Genomic DNA, 23,526 nt, shown 5'->3' with positions numbered 1-23,526 from the left:
AGGAGAGGACCATAATTCCATGAGATCTACTCACAAACATACCCTGGAAAACCACCTGGCTCCAAACAAGAGGAAATTTCCAACCAAGTAGTTAAAAGGAATTTGAACAGATAAGAAATTCAACAGAGCAACTGAAAGCAGAAGAGTTAAAGCAGAACCCAAAGCTCCTTAAAGAACATGTTTCAAATGATAAAAAAGAGGGGGGGGGGGGGGAGAGGGGAAAGAGGAAGGTTTATTTCAGTGGGATAAGCAATTTTGCCATTTAAAATTAAGAACAATGTTAACAATGTTTAGTCCTTTTACCAGCATTCGAGAGATCAACAACAGAAGGCTAACCAGCAGCACTGTCATCCCAGAGTCTTCCTAAGACATCATAGAGAATATTTTTGACCAAGTAGAGGTCATTTATATGTGTTTCCCTTTTTCTTGAACTGGAAGATTCTGCAGTTTGTAATTTGCAGTCAGGTTTTGGTTACAGTTCTTCAACTAAAGATCATTCACCAGATTCTTACAGCAATTCAGAAGTCATTAATCAATCCAAAAAGACAATTTACTGGTAGAAGTGAGCTGACAATCCGTAAGGAAGGGTCTGGTTTCCCCAGCTCCATCTAGTCTGGTGTCCTTCACCTTGGTAGTTCTGTTAATTCCAAGGTATCTGATGTTCTTGTTCTTGCAAAAAGGAAGAACTCCCTGGCTTGGAGATGTCAAGGCAGGTCTCTCCTGAGGAGTTATGTGTCAGGATGAGGTGGAGAGCACTCCCTGGTCAAGAGCCCTTTTAAAAAAGTGCAGAGCTCTGATAAAGCCAACACAGAAATGCAGGGTAGGTTGGGATCCCATCTGGAAGCAGAGATAATTGTCCTCCTCCTCCTTAGCTCCTCGTGGTTTCTAATAACATGTAGCCAATTCTACCCTTACACCAGAGTGGCACCATGTTGGACTGTTTACACTGGATAAGCTCAAAATGAGTGTAAATACAGATCCTCGCCAGCAAAGCCTCATGGTCTCTGATAGCTCCTCTGCATGGAAAATAGCCAAGAAGATGTGTTAGGGCCTTGTTCTGACTACAGAGAATTGAAGTCTCGATTTAGGAGGCCAGGTCTACTGGAGGCTGGTGAGGCTGGTCTTGAGCGCAGTTTTGGTAGGAGGCCTGCCAGGCTGGTCAATAAAGCTTTAAACTAGATGTGTTGGGGGAGGGGCGGGGGCTTCATTCCATCCCAATACACCCAGTCAGTTGCCAGCACCTACAATAAATGCTTGGACCAATGCAGAGATATTCCGGCTGCTCCAGCCAATGAGGCGGCTTCATTTGGAGCTCAGCTCAGATGCCTCTATACAAATGTCCGTAGCATGGGGAACAAACAAGAAGAATTAGAGATGTGTTCTCGTCTACGGGGGTATGATATAACAGGCATCACAGAAACATGGTGGGATGGCTCCTATGCCTGGAGTGTTGGAACAGAAGGTTACAGGCTCTTTAGAAAAGACAGGCCCAGCAGATGGGGAGAGGGAGTTGCTATTTATGTCAGTGATAGGCTGGAGAGTATGGAACTCTGTCTGAGGACAGATGATCAGTCAACAGAGAGTTTGTGGGTCAGGGTTAAAGGGAGAATAGTGATGGGAGACGTTACTGTGGGGATCTGTTACAGACCACCTGATCAAGAGGACTCTGTGGATGAAGTACTCTATAGACAGATATGAACAGCCTCACACTTGCAGGTCCTTGTTCTCATGTGGGATTTCAACCACCCTGATATCTGTTGGAGGGACAATATGGCCCAGCACAAGCAATCCAGGAGGTTCCTCAATTGTGTGGAAGACGACTTCCTCTTGCAAGTAATAGAGGAGCCGACATGGAGAGGTGCCGTCCTTGACCTCGTGCTCACCAACAGGGAAGGGCTGGTTGGAAATGTGACAGTCCAGGGCAACCTTGGTTGTAGCAATCATGAGATGGTGGAGTTCGAGATCCTCAGGACAGTGAGAAAAGCGTGCAGCAAGGTCACTGCCCTGGACTTCAAGAGAGCAGACTTTGGCCTCTTCAGGAACCTGCTCAGTAAGGTTCCATGGGATATAGCCCTAGAGGGTAGGGGGGCCCAAGACTGTTGGTTGATATTCAAGGACCACCTGCTACAAGCTCAGGAATGCTGCATCACAACTAGAAGGAAGTGCAGCAGGAGGGCCAGGAGACCTCCTTGGATGGATAAGGAGTTGCTGAGGAAACTTCGAAGGAAAAAAAAGGCGGAAGCAAGGACAGGTGGCCTGGGAAGAATACATGGATGTCTGGGAAGCAAGGGACCAGGTTGGGAAAGCTAAGGCCCAGTTAGAATTAAACTTGGTGAGGGGTGTGAAAGATAACAAGAAGGGACTCTATGGTTAGCTTGCAAATAAGACAGACTAGGGACAATGTGGGCCCTCTACGGAAGCTATCAGGAGAACTGGCTACCCTGGATTTGGAGAAGGCTGAGGTTCTGAATGACTTCTTTTCCTCAGTCTTCACTGGCAAATGTTCTGACCACACCACCCAAGTCTTGGAAAGCAGATGCAGGGACTGTGAAAATGAAGACCTTAGACACACTGTAGGAGAGGAACTGGTTCGAGATCGTCTTAAGAACCTGAATGTGCACAAGTCCATGGAACCTGATGACCATCCGCAGGTCCTGAAGGAGCTGGCAAATGAAGTTGCTAAGCCACTGTCCATCATATTTGAAAAATTATGGCAGTCAGGTGAAGTTCCCAATGGCTGGAAAAAGGGAAATATAACCCCCATTTTCAAGAAAGGGGAAAATGCATGACCCGGGGAATTACAGACCAGTCAGTCTCACCTCTGTGCCTAGCAAAACCTTGGAGCAGATTCTCCTGGAAGGCATGCTAAAGCACATGGAAATCAACAAGGTGGTTGGTGACAGCCAGCATTGCTTCACTAAGTGGAAATCCTGCCCAACCCATTTAGTGACCTTCTATGATGGAGCTATGGAACTGGTGAACAGGGTAGAGCAGTTGATATCATCTACCTGGATTTGTGCAAAGTGTTCAACACTGTCCCACAAGACATTCTTGTCTCTAAATTTGAGAGACATCAATTTGACAGATGGGCCACTTGGTGGGTAAAGAACTGGCAGGATGGCCACACATGAAGAATTGTAGTCAATGGCTCAATGTCCAGCTGAAGACCAGTAACGAGTGGTGTCCCTCAGGGATCGGTGTTGGGACTGGTCTTGTTCAACATCTTTGTCAGTGATATGGACAGTGGGATTGAGAGTACCCTCAGCAAGTTTGCCGATGACACCAAGCTGTGGTGGTTCGGTTGATAGGCTGGAGGGAAGGAATGCCATCCAGAGGGACCTTGACACACTTCTGAGGTGGGCTGATGCCAACCTCATGAAGTTTAACCATGCCAAGTGCAAGGTCCTACACCTGGGTCAGGGCAATCCCAGGCACAGCTACAGGTTGGGCAGAGAAGAGATGCAGAGCAGCCCTGCAGAGAAGGACTTGGTGGTCCTGGTCAATGAGAAACTGAACATGAGCTGGCAGTGTGCGCTCGCAGCCCAGAAAGCCAACTGTATCCTGGGCTGCATCAAAAGGAGCGTGACCAGCAGGTCGAAGGAGGTGATCCTGCCCCTCTGCTCTTGTGAGACCTCACTTGGAGTATTGTGTGCAGTTCTGGTGTCCTCAACATAAAAAGGACATGGAACTGTTGGAACAAGTCCAGAGGAGGCCACGAGGATGATCAGGGGACTGGAGCACCTCCTGTATGAAGACAGGCTGAGAAAACTGGGGCTGTTCAGCCTGGAGAAGAGAAGGCTGCGTGGAGACCTCATAGCAGCCTTCCAGTATCTGAAGGGGGCTTATAAAGATGCTGTGGAGGGCCTCTTCATTAGGGCGTGTGGTGATATGTCAAGGGGTAATGGGTCAAAACTTAAACAGGGGAAGTTTAGATTAGATATAAGGAAGAAGTTCTTTACTGTTAAGGGTGGTGAGGCACTGGAATGGATTGCCCAGGGAAGCTGTGAATGCTCCATCCCAGGCGGTGTTCAAGGTCAGGTTGGACAGAGCCTTGGGTAACATGGTTTAGTGTGAGGTGTCCCTGCTCAAGGCAGGGGGGTTGGAACTAGATGATCTTAAGGCCCTTTAAGTATATAGTCCCTAACTATTCTATGATGCTATTCTACGATTCTATTCTAGAAGTCCATTTTCCATTGCCTGCTAGTGATAGCCCGAGTGAGGGGGGCACCTGCAGACATGGTGTGATTCCCTGAGAAAAGAGATGTATGTGCATCTGCTTGGGTTCTAGGGACAAACAGCATTTGCTGAATATTGCTGAAACAGGGTGAGAGATGACATAAGTTTTCATAATGGGTTTCTTGCAAAATAATCTATAACTGCTCCTGCTGATGCTGCTGATGCTGCTGATGCTATCTAGTGATATGCCACTAGTGATATGAGGTGATGGCATGAAGGATGATGCAAAGTGATAAATGCAGCCTTCCCACTTTGCTTTCTTGGAATTGCTCTACCGTCCTGGGCTGTATTTTAGAAAGTGGTTCTTTGGCTGCTAAAAGTGAGTTCACAGAACAGCTTGTGAATTTATTCAGAGGCATCTCCTCTTCTGCTTGTGAAGAGATGAAAAGGAGATAAACTGTGGCAGGCTCCAGTGCGAACTTGAAAATCAGGAAAAACAGCCCCACTAACATTTCAATTCAGCTGAATATAATTGAGTTGCAGATTATGTCTCTACTTTTCCCTTCTGGCCTTTTATCTTATGTTGTAGAACAAAGCAAATCAGGAAGAAAGCCCACTGGATTTATATTTTCAAATGCTTCAAAAGCAACGTAATCATTAACTACAATAAATACAACGGACATAAGATGGCAGCAGAGGATTAATAGTGGTACTTCAATCTGCTTTAACCAAGCTAAAATACAGTTTCTCCATTCCAGCAATAAATTTCTGCACTCAGATCTCCAAAGGTTGTAATGACTTCAACCCGTATAGACATCTGGTAACTTGGAGCAGACAACATGACTGAGGCCTTCATGTGCAACTTCCCTGAAAAAAATATTTACTGAAAGGGAGAGGGAAACATAAAACTAATTCAAAGATGCAAATATAGACAGGAAGCCTGATTTTCTTTTTGTGTGAACAAAATCATACAGTAACAACCCCCCTAACTTACAGTACAGCAGGCACTAGGATTTCAGTGGTTTTCCCAGCAAAATTTTCACTGATTTCAACAAGCATTTTGTTCATTTTTGTTGGATGGCATTAAGTTCAATTTTGCTGTGAGCAATGAAAGTCCATCAGTTTATGCCAGTAGAGGAACCAGTCTCAGGTGTTTGACCAAGGAAAGCAGAGATTAACTGTTAACATTAACCATCTTCTCCTTGGCCAAGATCAGCATGGCCAGTACAAGTCGTAGCAGCTTGCCAAACAAGAGATGCTCACACTCACACTGGCAGCCATCTCTGCGGACTTATCCCATGTCCTTACTGTAGGGCAAGGGCTTTCAGAGAAATGCTGAACTTAGCAGATGATAAATCAGGAAAAATCTGGCTCTCCTCTCCATCACTGTCACAGAGTACTGGGATCATGACCTGAATTTCAGTGTCGTCACTTTTGATTCACACTGAGGCACAGGAGAGGAGAAGGCAGTCTCACACGCAGGGACCCTGCTACTCAGGGGTCACAAGAGCAGGCTTTATCCTTCAGGCATCTCTTTAACCACAGATGAAGGCTGTTCAGAGAAACAGAGAGAAGCAGCATACCAACCTGCTTTGCATAAGCAGTATTGTACTAGGCAGCTGGAGATGGCTGCATCAGCTTACACACAGTCAGAGAGATCTGGTCTTTTTCAGCCTCCTGATGGTCAACAGTCTCTTTTTTTTTGGAGATGGGACCTGCCATCTATGTTTCAGAGAAGGAAGCTGACAAAGCACATCAATGGGGGCTGTGCAGAAAGTTGTTAAGGTATAACATTCACACCAGGGGACAGAATGAAGTAGTACAGAGGGTGGATATGTATATAACTACATATTTTTTATATATGTACATATATATATGAGAGATACAAGTTGTCTTGAACCGATTTTATTTTTGTTTATTTCAGTGTTTATTCTTTTTTTAATTCTTCCTCTTTTTTTGGAGCTATTTAGACACTTTAAGTTTCAGGCATAAGTGCTAAAGCATCAGAAAGAACAGATTATTTTTTTTATTGCGCTTGGGTATAATCAGTTTCACCAGAAACCAGTCGTAACACAAACAACAAGATTGCCAACTTACTTTTTAAAAAGACAGTCACTGAATGCAGCATACAAATGGAAGGGTTCATCTAAAAGGACTCCTTAAACATGCCTTTTGGGATTTATCTGTTGTTGCTATACAGGCAAATTTTGTGAGAGTATAATAGTATTTCCACACTTGTCTTTAGAAAATGATCCTACACTAGCACATATTTAGGGTGATCATACTACCTGAAAATAGTTAACTTTCCTAGTCGTTGTACCAGGAGTCATCCATTCTGCCTTCTTCCCAGTGAGCATCCTAGGGTCAGATCCATTGCATTTACACACAGTGTGACATCCTTCTTCTATAACCCTTCCTCATCTTGCAGAAGATGACAAAAGGTCTAGTTGTGTTGCTAAGGCATATATTGATTTTCCTTAGAGTAATCCCTTTTTTTCACCAATTGTGTCTTAGGGATTCAAATGGAATGGGGTAAGACAGAGTTTTCTGGTGAAGCTCAAAATGCCACAAAAGGCAACTGAAGGGAGACTTTTTTGGTGACAGGAAAAAAGCTAATGCAAGCTAAACAAGTGTAATAATTGTTGCCTTGGTGTTCCAACTGGTTAGGGAGACAACAGAAGAAGACTCCAGTCTAGATGGTTTTCTTCTCTCCTTCCCACCCACAACCTTCTTTCTTCCAGGTGGTTTAGAGTGGACAAAATGACCATCCCATCCCTAGTATCTCCCAAAGAAACGGTTGTAGGCCATGGAAAATCCTATTTGGTCGGAAAGATAGTCACAGGGGGGGTAGTTTTCACAACGCTCATGCATCTGCTCCATTGGACTTTTGTAATACTCATAGTACCTGGAGTAAACAAAAAGAAAGATGCTGTTATGCAGATTCAGTTAATGCAGTTGCAAAGGGTTCACACTCCTGACACTAACATGAGAAGAGTGATTCCCCAGGCTGTCCAACAGGGGACTTCTCATGGTCTACTTACATGACAATAAACTGCTTGATCAATGCTGGGAACAAATGGAATTGAATCCAACTTAAAGCAATTGAAGCAATTGTTCTTGAGGTTTTATCAAAAAAGAATACCATGGAAAAAGTTTGGCTATTTTTTGTTCCCAATTTCATTCCTCAACTACTCAGGAATCTTTATTAATTATTGTTATTGTTATTTTTGTTGTTACTGTTGCTGGTTTTAGTTCTATTATTAATATTTTGATTGCAAATTTATTTAGTTATTTCCTGTTTACCTTTATTTGCACCCAGTTTCTGCTTCCTTTCCTACTAGCCACTATCGTTCTTTAGCTTAAGCAGTTTTCTGTTATTATCCTCTCTTCTGCTGTAGATAGCAACACTATCCCTGTTCAGCTTGTGTTTTTCCAGGCTAAGCAAATCCAAATCTTTTAGTCTCAGCTATACACTCTGGATGCCCTTCTTAATTCTTCTTCTAGGTTTGGTTAATCTTTCCCAAAGACTGTACATACTGCTACAAGAGTCCCACCAGTATCTCATGACTTTTTACTTTATTTCTGTATTGAAAATACCCTGCAGCACCCCTGAATTACATTTGTTGCATCCATATTACCAAACTAACCTTACATCATGATCAAATAATATGCCGCAATGTCTGTCTACCTCAATCCTTCCTGCTTAATGCTTATAACAGAAGCTGCTTTTATGATCCCTCACCTATAGGGGGTAGTCAATACAGACAATACAGTTGCTGCTACTGAATTTCATCTTGGTTTTAAGCACTGCAGTTTTCAATATCAGTAAGTTTCTCTGCTACAGTACTCTGATCCTTTCCTTTAATGATGGGGTCTCCCAGTCTTCTATAGTCTAAACCCAACAGTCCAAAGACAGATTGAATAAAAATCTTTTTGCACAGACCTACACAAGAGTGGCTTAACAACCTTTTCCAGGAAATATGTGAAGAACATTCCTGGATTACTTCAAATTTATCCAACTGTTCAGAGTTAAGATTTCTCCAAATCTTTGTGTCTAGGATTTCAGTACAAATATATGCAGGATCTAGAGCTTCAGAAATAACAGCCAATCTGATCTAGCCACATCCCTGTAACAGAGCTGTGCTTCTTTTGTAGGGAGCCAGAGGCATTGACCAAGGTTCTGTGATACTCATTATCCTGGAGATTTGTTCTGATGACCCTGTGTCCAGAGAAGCTTCTAACTTGTATCCTGCTCTCCACATGGCTAGCCAAGACAGCTAGTACTATCTTCCTCCCAGGGAAGAATATCAGAGTCCAGCTGATATTCCTTTGAGTTTTCAAAAGGATATTTATGAAAAAAAATTATCTATAAATGTATCCTATAGCCTGTTTTTGCTACAACACATAGATGTACAACAAATCAATGCTTTGTCATGTCTTATTGCCTTCCCATCCCCTCTTCATAACAGGTCCAGAGTCTAGTTCTCAGCCTGACTCCTGAGTTGTTACCATTCATACAGGCTGGATCTCTTCTGCCTCTTCACAAAGGTATTGGCAACTTCTTTTTTAATCTTGATGCCTATGAAGAAAGAACACAGCAGGTTAGAGATGCAGGCCCATGATCTATGAGAAATAGAGACCAGCCTAACCTCTGGAACCGGACAGTCTACTCACAAGCAGGTGACTGATACAAATCATCCTAATCATCATCTTCACCAACACACTCTTCACTCAAAGCCCAACAGATGGGCTCCCTCCTCACTCCAACCTGCACAACTCCATGGAGTAAGGGCCTTTTCTGTCATAAACTCCATTCTCTTATCACACAGGGACATCTGATACCACAGCAAATGTGCTGATGGCAAAGTCATGACAGCATAAAATATGAATAAGGAGAAAATTCAAGGAATGGCACTCTCTCTCCCTGGCCTGGTTAACTTCAAAGTCTTGGCTTCCTTTCTGTATTTTGACTCAGACTGAGAGTGATGTGGGATACCAGCCACCAGGCCTTAAAATGCCTCCAGTGAGCCATAAGCAACAGTCAGTGCATAAATATACCAATACTCACATGTACATAATGCCATGAAAAATGAAGGATATAAAAGAGTGTCAGCAAACATCACCAAAGGAGAAATACACACAGGAGGTGAAAAGATCCTGTTGTTTAGGACTTGGAGAATATGAGAGGTCTTTCTGCCATGACGGCATTGGCACCTGGTCTCCACTAACATGTTGTCAGCACGATGGCTTGTTTGTTCCCCTGAATTTGTGGTTTACAAACACCAGGGTGCTGTGGAGTGGAGCACCTGACGAAGAGCAGGTAAAGCCACTTTGCTCCTCACCTCCACAGGGCTCAGCACAGCGCAGTCTTGCTCTGCAGTATGGATGCACAACAACAGAGGTGTGCACAAATGCTGACACACCAGCAACACAGGCAGCTGTGCATCAATACATGTGTCAGCAGGGCAACTGGCAAACTGCCAAGTTTCTAAGTTTCTAGAAGCAAGTTCCTGAGGACTCTACCTGGGGGGTGACGGTGGGGTTTGTGCCCTTCCCTCATCATCGTGAGGCATTTGACTGTGTTTTCGTTTGGCAAACGAGAGGTGCCCCCTCTCTAACAAGCTGGGGTTAAGCATGGATCAAAATACTGACTACACAGAAACTGACAGCTAATAAGCTGTCAGAAATCACCACCTTTCCCTGAACACTCTTTTCAGATCTTTTTTTATTTCCCAATCTGTATTTGTATTGGCTCACTGGAGAAATACCAGCTTTCATGCTCCTCAGCAGCAATGTTATCCTTTAAGGTGTGAGAACAGAGAGACAGGAAGGAATAAAAGGGGTTTTCCATAAAGCTTTCTGGCAGGATCGGCTTGCTGCAAAATCTGTGGACAACCCAAGGTGTGCAATTCACATGTCCCAGGCAACCTAACAGAAGGGACTTCAGGAGGCAGCCTGGAGCAGCCATAGAAGGTGCTTGCTTTCAGGCTCTCCAGGTTGAGGGATCTGGCAGGGATGTCACAACCTGTTGCTATGTGGCACTAAACCTTTCTGTTTTGTGATCCTGCACAACAGACTGACTGTTTAGAAGATCCAGAAGAACAGAGCTTGGAGGCCCTGGAGCAGATTCTGCTCCCTTAGCAGTCTGGGGATGCAACAGTCACTTTGGGTAAGTCTCTAATGCCAGACCAGAGAAACAGGGAGACTGGCCTTGTTGCTCACACTGTTTCACACAGAGCAGATGCATCCAGCTGCTAACAACCTTCAGGACTCACGTCTTGCCTTGGGGGCTACTCGACAGTTGTGGTAATGCAGGTTGCATCACTAGCACACATGGAGTGATGCTAGGGTGCCTGCATGGGAGGCTGACCTCCCTTGTGTCCACTGCCACCAGGGCTGTGAAAGGCAGTGCCTCTGCTCATTGCAGGTGTTCCTGCACCTCAGGGACTGCAGCGCTGCAGGAACTAAAAAGGAGCAACTGGAAGGGCTCAGCATGGTTCTTGTTCACCCCTTGAACCTATCAAAGGGGAAAAGGAGGCAGATGCAGAAGAATGGGGCTGAGCATCAGTCACAATGATAGTCACTCACTGTCAGTGCTGGGACCTGGAAGACAGACACAAAGGAGTTTGCTTGTGAGTCCTTCTCCTCTGCTTTGTTCTGTAATGAAACCCCTCTGTCTATTGCCTGGGTCCAGCTTCCCCCAGTTTTCCAGAAGGTCTGTTCCTTCCAAAAAAGATTTTGTAACACCCACCATTTAGAGACAGACACTTCTACCACAGCAGATTTCCCTCGTTATGCCTGGGTTTATTTAATTTCAACTTCCCCTGATCCAGATTAAATGACACAATAAACATATAACTACCATGGAAGCTGGAGGAAGACCTTCATCAACCTCCTTGCCCTTGATAAGAGCAGGGACAGCTAGAGCTACAGGACCATTTGAATGAAACCTCAGTTTGGACAGAACCCCAAGGGAGCTGAATATCTCACCTATTTTTGGAAAGAGAGGTTTCCTTACCTCTGGGGAGAAATCACAAGTCATTGATAAGGAATAGAAATAGGGCCAAAATTTAGGAAAAGTTCTGTCCTTACAGCTTTCTGTCTCAGGCTGAGGTACCTGGATCCCCAGCCCTTGCAAGAATTTACACACTGTATTTCTGTGTTCAGTCCTAATCTTAATCCCTAATGCTCCCTGGAAACACCCAACGAAAGCATCCTCTAAGAGAATAGAAGGTCTCCTAATATTGGGTCTCCTACACTTCCCTATTTCACAAATTTTTTCTTCCACTGTTTCCCCATACCTTTTTTCAAGTGTCGGTTCCACCCAAGTCACCAGGTATTTGGCGTAAGTGTATTTAGGGGCAGAAAGAGGGCTCTAGAGAGCAAAAAAATAACAACTGTGTTTAAACAAAAATGTTACATGAAAAGGGTTGTGTGTAGCTCTGGTTTTAAGCAATATATACATTCCTTGGATTAAAAAAAAAAAATATTGAAATTATAGAATGAGAAGTTACTCCAATGCAGATAAGCATTCTGGAACACAATAATGACTAAAAAAAAAGCAGATATATATGCCAGACTGAGAAAGTGAGAAAGAGACTGACAGAAGGAAAACACTAATTAAATATATATATATTTGCCAGTATTGAATCATGACTGAATAAAATTTAACTCTGAATGAGTTAAGAAGAAAAGACTGAGCTCTCTCCTCCTGCTCAGCTTCAATCTTCTTGCCATAAAGTGAAAACACTTGTTTTTATGATCTTTACCCCCTCCCTCTCTCTTCAACTATAGAGCTGCCACTATGTTACTATCTTTTCATCATGAAGTCACCATCGCTAGATAGCTTTCAAATGTGATGTGTTCATATTTCAATCGGACAGCTAATTTCTTTGTAACCACTAATAGGAGGCTTTTTCCCCAAATTCCACATTTCCCTGCAACTGAAGGCTTCACTTTGTGCTTATCTCTGTGTTCCTACAGCATTTCAGGACTGGCAGGTACAAAATCCTCCCCCCTACCGTGGTCGACACAGATCTGCCTGCAGTTCAGCCCTCTTACTCAAAAGCAAGCATCCAGCACACCTTTGCCAATTCACCTAAATGCTAAACTGGTTTAATACTTAAACATATTCAATTGTTCAATTTCTCTGCTGCAGTTCAGTGGTGCAATTAGGGGGTAGGGTTTGATCAGTGGAAGGAAGTGCCCTGCAAGAGACAAGGCTTTCTGTCCCCAGACCCTCTCAGCCATGGTTCTGTCTCTGGGACAGAGATGTGTGATGGTCAGTGGTGCACCTTGTCCCTGCAAAGCTCTGTGTCTCTCACAGACCAAAGGGAGGCTGGCGGCAAGCTACAGGGATGAGCAGCACTTCCAAGAGCCTTCCCAGAAAGACCTCCCCTTACCTTTCTCACCACAGCAGAGAGCTGCCAGGGCCAGAATCACGATCAGTGATGCCACCAGACTCCTCATGTCTTCCTTGGCTGTGCTCGTCTCTCTAACCTCAGAGCTTTCCTGGAGGTTACTGAGGTTCTCCAGAGCCTCCTTTTGGACAGCAATTTATATCATGTGATCTGCTGGAGATATCAGGGCTCTGGCTTGTGTTCCTTTGTCTGAGCTCCAAAACAAAGCATGTCCTTCTAGCCAGGAGATATTTAGTCCTGGCAGCCATTTTGACATCCATCTCAGAACCTGTGGCATTTCCAGAAGATTTTATCTGAGGTTTTGAATGAGGCAGTTGAAGAAAAACAACTGGATAAAGAAAAAAACAGTTTTATTATAAACATGAAACTCATTAATGTTTGTAAGTAATACTAGCTTCTTGCTTTGAAAGCCAGGGGAAAAACTAGTACGCCCTGAAGCAGAGCAACCTTTCCGTGTGATGGGGCTCTCTCATGTAGAAAATCAAATGATACTGAACCCAATGGCGACCCTTTTCCCATACCTCACCCTGACCCATTCCCGTGAAGGTAAAGAAACCCATGAAATAGTTTGCATAGGGCAAACACAGAGTAGATTTTTGCTTCAGAGAGTTTCACCAAATCACTTTGGAGAGCTGAGATTTTTACACTGTTGGGAATGTTGGGTAGTTAGTTTGAGGGAGGACCTTTCTTTTTCCTTCCTGGAAATCTCCTTAGTTTGGAGGTTTCAGTTTGGCTTCTCTTATCTAAAAATCAAATAAACCTTTAGACTCCAAAGTGATTTATTATTCAGGAGTTGGGTGATTGTGGTTATTCAGTATGTCAGGAGCCTCGCATGGGCTCTTCTACATCTCATCTACCAATAGCCTCATACTCCCTAAACCCACCATCTAAGTTCCCAAAACGGTGTCTCACAAACAACATATGGATCACGTCTTCCTCCACCTCAAATCCAGTCTTCCTTAGACCCACATGCAGGGAACATGTCCAAGGATTACAAAATTAACAGATAAAAAGCTCCCTGGGGCAGTCAGAGCCATTAGGGATTTTGCCAATCCTGAGAAATGCTGTCTTTTAGTTTACAGAGATTTCAGAATTTGGACGAGGAAAAAAGTTGAACTTTATATACAGTCCAGTATAACAATTTCCAGCAAAAGTATCTTGAAGACCAACAGTTTAAAAATAAATAAGTATCTATAAATAATAGGCATTCTAGGAAAGTTATGCTTCTGAAAGAATATTTGACATAATATAAATATACATTCCATGTAATCCAAACATCTTTACTTGCCTTTCCAACTTTTCCCAAGCTTTCTAACCAGCATGTAGTCTCTTAAACGTGTTTGGTTGTTGCTCACACTACCAAAATCCCACAGAAATCTCCAGTACTATTCATTATTCGTACTGGTAAACCTGAAGTTGGAATCACAAGATATTTCTGGACACACACCCAGACAGCACTAGCCCTGTGACTTCTGTTTTGGTAGTGTCAGAGTGTCAAGGCAAACCCAGACATTATGAACTTGTTGACTTTTGGGTATGAAAGTTTTGCTCTAGTTGTTGATTGTAAGATTCACTTACTTGGGAACATGCAGAACAAGTGTGGGTACAAATATACCTAATCCGTATGGCTTTTTTTCCTTAAACTAACTTCTCTCTCACTTTTTCCTTTGGACAAAACTTTAGCAGCTGTCAGGGTGGAGTTTCAGAAGTGTTTTCAATAAATAAATCACATTGTTTTCCGGAAGTTCATTTTCAAAGCTGGCAAAGCCTTGAAGCATATTTTGGAAGGAGATCTGTGTTTCTAATGTGGTAGGTAGACTTGGCTCTAAACTTAATTCCACAAATTAGTCAACATTTTGATACTTTATTCCTCATAGACTTTGAGAGTATGCCACTTTTATAATTTGCAGATGCTTATGGAAGTCTGGAGATGCAATTATTGAAACCAGCTGCGCTGTGATAAATGTTATGTCTTGTACATATGCCACAACAGGTAGCATCCAAGCTGCTGTAACTGCTGCCCAGCCCAGAGCAGCACTGAATTCTTGGGCATGTCAACACTGGTGCCTCTTGGCCTGGGGACAGGCTGCTGCAAGTTCCCCTGGTGCTGTTGGTGGTGATAACCTGACAGCAGTCACACTCACTCCTCAATGGGCCGAGAGGTGAACAACAACCTGTGCACAGGCCAGGACACATCTCCGTTTCCAAGGGATTATGAACAATAAAATGGAATTGTTCTAGGTAAACAAGGTTGGGTTTGACCCTAAACATTGAGTTTATTTGTTAATTTACCATAGAATCATAGAATGGTTTGGGTTGGAAAGAACCTTAGGGTCATCTAGTTCCACCCCTCCTACCATGGGCAGGGACACCACACACAAAACCATGTCACCCAAGACTCTGTACAATCTGGCCTTGACCACTGCCAGAGATGGAGCATTCAGAACCCAGAGCCCCTCTTCACCTTTGGTTTCTGCAGCTTTCTAGTGCTACCACAATCATTCCAAGTGGAAGTACAGGCATGAAAGAAGATTGCAAAAGGAAATATGAGTAAAGCCTGAACCATGTACTTCTTTCTACAGGAGTATTCTACCTCAAGACTCAAGGTTAGCTGGATAAACAAGTTGCAGTTTACATGCTTTTCCTGTCACTTACTCTCTCCCCAACTTTCAAGATTATATAGATGCCTTCTGAATTTTGTTTCCCCAATTAAGGAAGGATATTTTAGATTTCATTTTCAAAAAGTGCATCTCACCCTGCCTTCTGAACACCATGCCATTTCAGGGTCTCTCAAGAGTGAGAGCTGAAATTTGCCAGTGACTTCTAAAAGAAGCTACTTGTAGATCCTGGAACAAAAGCTTTGTAGATAATTTCAAATTCATGGGACTGCAAGGTAATGACTTTTATTTTCCATAATCTACACCAGATTCTATAATAAACAGACTCAGCTTCTTCATGGAAAATTGCACACCTCCATCCCAAAATACTGTGACTCACAAGAAGATAGTATCAAACTAGCAATTTATTGTGTAGTAAACACCCACATCTTGAACTCTCTCTGATCTCTGTTACATCAGCTCAGGGCTAATTAACACGATGTAGGAATCCATGGCTACAAGGGAGAGAAGCAGCAGGCAGGATAACATACAGGGACATAAGCAACTGAGTATGTTTCAGAGCCACTGCATTTTCTGGGAAGATACCCCGGGCTCCAGGCCCCAGGGTGGGTTTAGGTCATCGTTTACTTGGTTCTCCTCCTCCCAAAATAGTGCCTGTAAGCAGCAGCATAGCCATGGCGAAAAGCATACAGTTCACATGGGTAGTAGTCCTCGCAGGCCTCCCTCTGACGTTCATAGGGTGCTTTACTACGTTCCCTGATCCTGCAAAAGTAGGAGAGATGAAGGGTAAATGCTGTCCTCTTAAATATCCGTCTACAGCCCTTTTCTGGCCCACAACCCCCTATAAGGGTCCATAATGAGATTCCATCATCCACCTGCAAAAAGCTCCTCATACCATATTCTGTTTTCACCACTTACAGGGGAGCAACGCGACTACAGCAGGAACATTTTGCCTCTGCAGGCAACCTTTCATTTCAGGGCTAAATGGGCTGGTGGGGAGAGGGAGGTGGCTCCTGCCTCAACTTGGAGAAGAGTCCTTCCTCGGCAGTACCCCCATCTTGCTGCCTTCAGCTCTTCTGCTGTTCCCCAAAGCCATGCATGGAACAAAAAGCCCTGGAACATCCTGCAAAGGGGCCACCAGGTACTGTGGAGAAAGTTTGCCTTGATGCCTCATTAAGAGATTATTTCTGTGCTTCAGCCTTTACTTTCAAAAGCCCTGAATAAGGCATGAAACTGCCTATATTTACATTTCATAGATGAGGCAAGGAGGCCCCCAGATGGCCCTGTGATTTAGAAAAAGCTGTGTTAATTCTGCTTGAGATTTGAGGACTAGAACAAGATCTCAAACTGAGCTGTCTTTCTGGCCATCCAACACTGATTTCCTCTCCTTCTGTTGGTGTTTCCTTTGAACAAATTAAACAGAGCCCCTCCAGCATATGACATGATTTCAAATGTAAGGACTTGCTCTCTACGATTTCTAGTTCCAGCTTCTCCAAGGGATGAGGGACTTCACAGGCACCTCACATTGAAGAAAGGAACTGAGGCTTCTCAGAATCATCATGGCTGCCACCCCTGGTACCAGTCTGTGCTTGGCAAGGAGACACCTCTTCCCGCTCTCATCCTTAGCATCCTGAGGCTATAACATACCTCTCCTGAGTGATGGCTTCTAGTCTTGAGTCAGCTTGTATGAAGTCATTGGCCCTTCGCCTGTTGATGAAGGGATCTGAGAAGGGAAGGGGTTATTTAGAGTAGATTGACACTTTTTCAAGGCTGTACTTCAGCAAAAGCTAACTTCCACATCTATAATAGGCTTTCTGTCAGCTCTCCCATGCACAATGAAACCCAGAACCTTTTAATAGTCCCTGTTGCCTACCCCACTGCTTTGCGCACAGGCTCTCCCTCTGGCTTTTGCAGCCTCTGTGAAAGTGCACAAGCTTCTCTTGCTCTGCTGTTAATCAAGCCACCCAAGGGAAAGCTACTGTGATTTTGCTGCCACAGCCCCCCTGAGTGAGCAGAGCTTGGACAGAAGATAGGTGCCAAGCTGCACAGAATATGGGAGGTCTGGGCACACTCAGCATCAGGAAAGAAGATCCCGGGTAAGTTCATCTGCTTCTGAGGTTTGGTAGTCACAGAGCAGTCTGTGTGGCAGTTTTAGACTGAGGTGTCTGAAGGTCCCTTCTGTCGTTTTTGGGAAACACCACAGCCCTATTGCAGAGTTCAGGAGCCTGTGGATGTCTTTGGTATTTTCTCCCACATGTGCCTTTGTGCTTCTGACTAGCTGCTTTGTGAAGTCCTTCTTCCAGATGGTTTAATTTCATTTTAGTTTCAATCCATCTGTTTTCTAACCTCTCCAGGATATTGCTTGTTCCAGACTGAGGCTCTCCACCCTTTCATGCTTTTCCTGTGACTCAAACCCTCTCTTTCAGCTGAAGGATCTCTCCTGCTCACACATCCCACCTGTTTCTTCCAAGGTGCTGCAAGTAAGTCTCTCCCTGTCCTTGGAGGAAAACAAGTCATGTCACTGGCTTCTGCAATACTGCTTCCCATGCTCATCCTAGCATTTTTTGAGCAATGTCCTTTTCTAGTGTGACTTAACCTATTTTACATGCATGCAGCAGGGGTTTAAGCTCACGACTCTTCATTTTCCAGTTCTCATATTCTTGCAAAACAATGAAATGCATTTGTGTCCAAACATGTGAAGTCTTTTTTAATCCTTTCTCTTTTCATCTTGAAACTCCATCACCCACTAAATTCTATTTCCCTGGCCTCAGTGGTTTCACATATTTAATCCCTACAGTAAAATACGAGGAAATGATCTTGAAGATGTCTGTAGCCCATTTCAAATTTAAGAAAATAGTAAAGCAATCTCTTACTGAGATACTCATGGGATTCCATGCTCTCATGGGACTCTGGGGAAAGAAAGATTAAAACATATGGTAAGATACTGTACTGATGGGATTCAGAGTCTTTCACACACGACAGATCAATCTTTCATACATACATACCAGAGAAACCAGGAGAAAACAGGATATCTGTTTACCTTCAAAGCCTGCATGTGGTCTTAGGGAATGGATCAGCACAGTGAAATGTGCTTGACTCTTGCATGAAAAAGCATCTTAATTCCATCAGTGTGCCGCATAGGAAAAGGGGGTTGATATTAGAAAAAGAGAAAGGGAAATGTCCCAATTCAAAAGGAAGAAGAGTAACAACTCTTACTGTAGTGCAGACAACAGAGAAGCAGAAAGAGGAGCAGTCTTCAAGGTGAACTGGAACAGAAAGGAAGAGGCTGAAACATCTTGGACCACAAATCGCATTAAATAGAGCTGACAGCTCTGGAGCAGGGCTAGGAGGATCTGACACAAGGGCAGGAAAGCACTCAAGAAATCAAGTTAAGGGGAAAGAAGGCACAAAGGTGAATAAAAAGTGTCTGAATAGACCCAAAGACATCTGTAGGTTTGGAGCTCTACCCAATGAAAAAGGTCACCTACCATAGCAAGTAGCAGCTATCACCAAGACAGCCAGGAGCATAAGGATGATAAGAGCACGCATTGTGTCAGTGCAGGGAGGAATATCTCACTCCGTCTTTCTTGCTGTGTCACTCTCTTCCCACTGAGGGCAGCTGGAGATCCTGGGTTGCCTGCAAAGTTAAAACTGGAATGTTTATTATGAAAACAGAGCCAGGAGGGGCCCATGAAATAGCCTGGGGAAGGCAACGTCTGGCTGGTACACACTCTTTATGGACCCGTAACAAAACATCCTCTATTAGCAGATAGAATCAGCTTCTGGAAAGGAAGGGGCATACCCTCTTCATCTCCCATTTCAGGGTTGGGGGCCATAATTTACAGGCAAGTATGTCACTCACTAGTACTCCATGGTCAGAAAAGCCGATCTGAGCAAGTGGAAGGAATTTCAGGGGCTTGTGGGGGCCTTGGGGGAGAGTTATGTGCTGATCCCAAATGTAAATGTTTGCCTTTCTAATTTTTCCTCTGATCTGCCCTCTTTGCCCCCACCATCCCACATTTGGATACACCCAGCCCAGACTGTTCTGTTAGCTTTGCTGATAGAGACTTAGAGAATGAGGCTTCAAACATTCCCTCCCCACTCAGTCCCCCTCCCTCCAGTTGGCCCTGCTGCAGTCTCAGCCTGCCAGTCATCAGAGGAGGAATCCGGTCCCACTGCCTCTTCCTCTCTCCTACTTTATTGCTCCAGGAATGACAAGCAGCAATCTAGAAGGATCCCTTCTTTCTGCTGAAGGGATCATAATTTTTGCATTCAGATGAGAGCAGCATGCAGAGCTCTATCTCTGCAGGTCCTCACTGTAGTCTTGGCCCTACATTGCTCTTCCAGCCCAAGGGACAACATCTTAGTGAAGGCAGAGGCAACCGTATCTCTCAGGATTGCCACCTCTTTAGCACTAAAAGCCATTGCCCCACCAGGCACCAAAGTCAGTGCAAGGAGTTACAGAGTTAGCCATCCATCATGGGTGACAAGCAAAGGGAAGTAGTTTGCTAGAGGCAAGGCAGGGAGGGAAGATGGGTATCTTGTGCCTGCCAGCTCTCCCTCATGACAGTGATGGCTGTGATCATGCACACTGCCTGGGGATGAGCACAGGGCACAGCAACCCTTGTTATGTCTGATCCAAGCTCTGGTGACCTCCTGTTTTGTCTATGTGTAGCTGCAGGAATGATGACTTCTCACTGACAGGGTGCAGACTATGTACACCCTGGGTGCAGATCATTCCACCCAAGCCAGTGTGATGCTGTTACTGCTGTCACCTTCAGAGGCTGGTCTGGGGAGCCATGCTGTAGATGACACAACCAAGAGCTACAGGGACAGCTAGTCAGAGCCTAACACTTCCCCAGTGTGAAGTAGAACTTTAGTGGAACAAGATTACTCTGGGCTTTACAACTTACCCTTTCGATGCCAACTCCTGGCCCTTGCCTGAAGCCTGTGGTCTCTGGGAGAGAAACCAAGCAGGGCCTTCAATTTCAAACCAGAGAGAAATAGTTGCTTTTCTTTCCCATTATCCCACCCCAGTCCTGCACCATCAATACCCCTTCCCCCTCCATCCATGTCCTGCCCGTTCAATGCTCACCCTAAGATGAGGAAGAAAACTAGGTTGTGCTGGGGCAAAAGCCCAAAGTCTGCCATAGACACAAGGTCAGAGATGTAATGAGACTTTTCTGCTGCTCCTCCAAGCCCTGCCATTCCAGTCTCTTTAAGGGAATTCTCTGCTCTGGGATTGTTTGCATTCCATAGAGCCAACAGTTTTGGAGTTAGTACCACATGTGTATTTTATAGGTTTCCTGAATGTCTTGTACACTCTTGGAGGAGCTGCCAAGAAAGGGCGGCTTGAGAGAGAGTCTGGAGGAGAGAACCCAGTGGGAAAGCAGTGGAGCACAGAGAGGAAGATGCTGGAAGTACTTTGGCATGAAGTTGAGGCTGCACAGTGGGAAACTCCAACATGTTTTCCAAACAAACCCTCTTTATTTACCCTCATTCACTCAGGGCAGAGCACTCTGCTCTCTGGAAGACTCCACTCCCATTTCAGAGGACTCTGATCCCAGACTGCCTGGAGTATCCCCTACCTTCAACCACAGGAGAAGAGCCACAAACACCATGTTGACTCGAATGTTTCATTTTTCGCCACAGAGGCAATGCATTTTCCAAGAATGCTGGTATGACTGAGTATGCTGGCTACACAGCCCCAGACCAACTACCCTCCTTCTGGGAACACTTTCCCTTGCAAAAGTACATCTCCTTTTTACCCTCCCTGTACTCCATGCTTCACCAGCACACATGCCCCCTTCCCAGCATCAGTGGGCTGCTGCAGAGGTAACACAGCACACAACACAGTGAGCCCAATCCCCCTGATTTCTAGCAGCATCCATTGGGTAGCAAGTACAGAAAGAGAAGCTAAGATGAATTGTCTTCAAGTGCCAGGGAAACATCTGCTGTCCCCTAAGATAAAGGGGAGATCAGAAAAGCAGCTCTCTGTCCTGTCCCCTGCTGGAGTGGAGAATCACAGCATTCTGCATGCCATAGCAAGAGCTCAAAACATTTTGCACTGTGAAGCACCAGCAAGGCATCAATAACAAGCAGCTGTCCAGGAAAAGCAAGGCGGTCCCTGCATACTCACTGAGCCGTCGCTTCCCCGCCAGCCTGCAACTCTTGCCTGTGGGGCAGCTCTTCTGACGTCCTGATCCCTGGACTGAAGTAGAGAGGCCTTTTATTTATTAGCATCGATCACTGACTCCTCCCCTCTTCTGTCTCCTACTCTCGATCCACCCCCAGGCTACCACCTTCTCAGTCAAAAACATCTCCTGCCCACAGCAAGGAAACCAACAAGCTCAAGGAACTGAGCCAAAAGGGAGAGGAAAGAGCCAGAGCAGGCACCAGGGGCCACGTCCAGGCTGCCTTTCTGTGCCCAGGAGCAGTGAGTAGGAAGAGGTCTGAGAACAAATGCTAGTCTCCCTGTTTGCAGTTAGACCCCTCTCTCTGCTACCCCTTTCTTCCCTAGCTGCGCTCTAACTACAGCTGTGCTGCTGGCAAGGGCACCTGTTCTGCCACAGGGAGCAGGAGGCCAGAAGCCTTCTCCCATCTCCTTCCATGGTCCTTTTGCAATTGTCTGGTCTCCCCTCTTAATAGCAGGCTAATGTCAGGCTGAAAAGTCACATAACAAAGGTGTCTGCTTTTGGAGGCAGCTCTGAAGCCCCCAAAAGTGACAAACCCCAAGAGGCAAAGACCTGGCTTATATAAACCCAAGCCTCTGAGATGCACCCTCACTTCTCACAGCAGACCCACAAGAGTGCTGGACAACATGTCAGACGATCTACATGTGCTTGCTAGACTAAGTTATTGGCTTTCTAGCCCTTCCTGCACCTGAGCCAAGAGCACACAATGCACCATGCTGAGATGCTGTACCCATGTGAATAGCAATCCACAGCAGCGCTCCTTTGCTCTGCAGAGATCCATGCCTGGTGCATGCAGAGCATGGGTGCTGGCACATCAAGTCCTTAAGTAAGGGTAGGCACAGCCCTAGAGACAGAGCTCAGCAGAGGTGAGATGAAAGTGATGACCAGCTGCAGAATCAGTGGCTTGGGAGGTTAAGAAAGAAAACCCATCACATCTATTCACTAACCAAATAGCTGGTGAGTGTAGCTTGTCTGGTCCTGAAAAAGATCAAGCGTAGCCTGATTTGTAGGTTGCAAAATTACTTGGTAGCAAAATAAAAATTATAGCATAACTATGGAGTTAAAGACCCACCAAATGATTGGAACAGAGGTGGGATTTGTTGCACTTCTATAGGACACTTTGTGACCCTACAACTAACACATTCGTTTTTGATCTATGTATTCTTGCCTGGTTTCCAATGAACAGTAAGGGATTCCTGTAGGATCGTTAGCTCCTACAGTACTTGATAAGGTTGGGGAAGTTCAGACCTACCTGTGGTAACAAAGGTACCATATTACATGTGTCCTTGTACAAGCAGCTGTTGACTCTCAGAGTCTGACAGCAGTAACCTTGAGCTCCTCAAGGTATAGGATGCATGATCATGAGCCACCTTTGAAAAGCAGTGCAAACAGGAGGACGTTTCTTGCCCTCTTTTACCACCCTTCAGGGACAGCTGAATCTTCAGCCCTGTGACATGGTGAACCCTGTAAGTAACCACAGCCCAGATCTGCTCCTCCTCATCTACCTAGACACTGGAAGAGTTTTGTCCCCAGTGTAATCTTGCAAGTTTTTAGTTAACTTGGAGAAAATGGGAATTGAAGCCAAAATTGTGAGATGGTAAGGAACCAGGCAAATGGGGCCGAAGCTTGAACAGTGGAAAGAAGAAATGCTGAAGAATTACTAATTTAATTTTTCTTAGGACTAGTTTTACTGAATGCTTCCATTAATGACTGGATTAAAAAATGTATACTTGTTGAGGAAGTTTGTTGATGACACTAAGCAAGAAAGCAACAACAGTGGAAAAGAGGCCTGAGCACTCATAAAAGAGGAAAAGGATGACCTAGAAAGCTGAAGTAACAGAAACAGGAAAATATGCAATGGTGGAAAGGCAAGGTCTTCCATGGGGATTAGCAGTAAGAATCCTGCTGTAAATTAAAAGCTTGCAAACTGAAAGAAAACTGGGAACAAAAGATACAGCTATGAACCAACAGTCATAAAAATGATCACAGAATACTGGTTCTGTGATGTCTACTTGCAATGTGCCAGCAGAGATGGGCAACTGCTAGTGCCACTGGATAAGATACCAGGGAGACCTCAGGAGGAGTCATCTGTATAGCCCAGGTCACCCATGTCCATGG

The 23,526-nt window shown here is 44.8% G+C and overlaps 2 protein-coding genes across 2 annotated transcripts; both read right to left on the bottom strand.

The window, feature by feature from the left end:
* Window positions 1-6,949: 6,949 nt before the first annotated feature.
* Window positions 6,950-13,193, bottom strand: LOC133216658 (osteocalcin-like). Its single transcript, XM_061361568.1, has 3 exons — window positions 12,579-13,193; window positions 8,686-8,755; window positions 6,950-7,081 (listed from the first exon to the last, which is right to left on the bottom strand). Exons 1-3 carry the CDS (start codon window positions 12,643-12,645, stop codon window positions 6,952-6,954), a joined length of 267 nt encoding a protein of 88 aa, XP_061217552.1. The 5' UTR covers window positions 12,646-13,193; the 3' UTR covers window positions 6,950-6,951.
* Window positions 13,194-15,600: 2,407 nt separating this feature from the next.
* Window positions 15,601-21,492, bottom strand: MGP (matrix Gla protein). Its single transcript, XM_061361553.1, has 5 exons — window positions 21,354-21,492; window positions 18,703-18,851; window positions 18,088-18,123; window positions 16,862-16,937; window positions 15,601-15,976 (listed from the first exon to the last, which is right to left on the bottom strand). The coding sequence occupies exons 2-5, from the start codon at window positions 18,761-18,763 to the stop codon at window positions 15,838-15,840; spliced, it is 312 nt and encodes a 103-aa protein (XP_061217537.1). The 5' UTR covers window positions 18,764-18,851; window positions 21,354-21,492; the 3' UTR covers window positions 15,601-15,837.
* Window positions 21,493-23,526: the final 2,034 nt, after the last annotated feature.

This window comes from Neopsephotus bourkii, unplaced genomic scaffold (genome assembly GCF_033783945.1).
Source record: "Neopsephotus bourkii isolate Nb327-2 ecotype Australia unplaced genomic scaffold, CSIRO-AGI_Nbou_v1 NB_107, whole genome shotgun sequence".
NCBI lineage: Eukaryota > Metazoa > Chordata > Aves > Psittaciformes > Psittacidae > Neopsephotus > Neopsephotus bourkii.
The sequence above is the reverse complement of the archived record's forward strand: the minus strand, read 5'-3'. Positions and strand labels throughout refer to the sequence as shown.

Coding starts and splice junctions, on each gene's coding strand:
- LOC133216658 (XM_061361568.1), bottom strand. CDS start 12,645: ATGAGGAGTCTGGTGGCATCACTGATCGTGATTCTGGCCCTGGCAGCT. Junction 8,756..12,578: donor TCTCTGCTGTGGTGAGAAAG/GTAAGGGGAGGT, acceptor CTTTCTTCATAG/GCATCAAGATTAAAAAAGAA. Junction 7,082..8,685: donor AGATCCAGCCTGTATGAATG/GTAACAACTCAG, acceptor TGTTTACTCCAG/GTACTATGAGTATTACAAAA.
- MGP (XM_061361553.1), bottom strand. CDS start 18,763: ATGCGTGCTCTTATCATCCTTATGCTCCTGGCTGTCTTGGTGATAGCT. Junction 16,938..18,087: donor GGAATCCCATGAGTATCTCA/GTAAGAGATTGC, acceptor TTCCCTTCTCAG/ATCCCTTCATCAACAGGCGA. Junction 15,977..16,861: donor GAAGCCATCACTCAGGAGAG/GTATGTTATAGC, acceptor CTACTTTTGCAG/GATCAGGGAACGTAGTAAAG.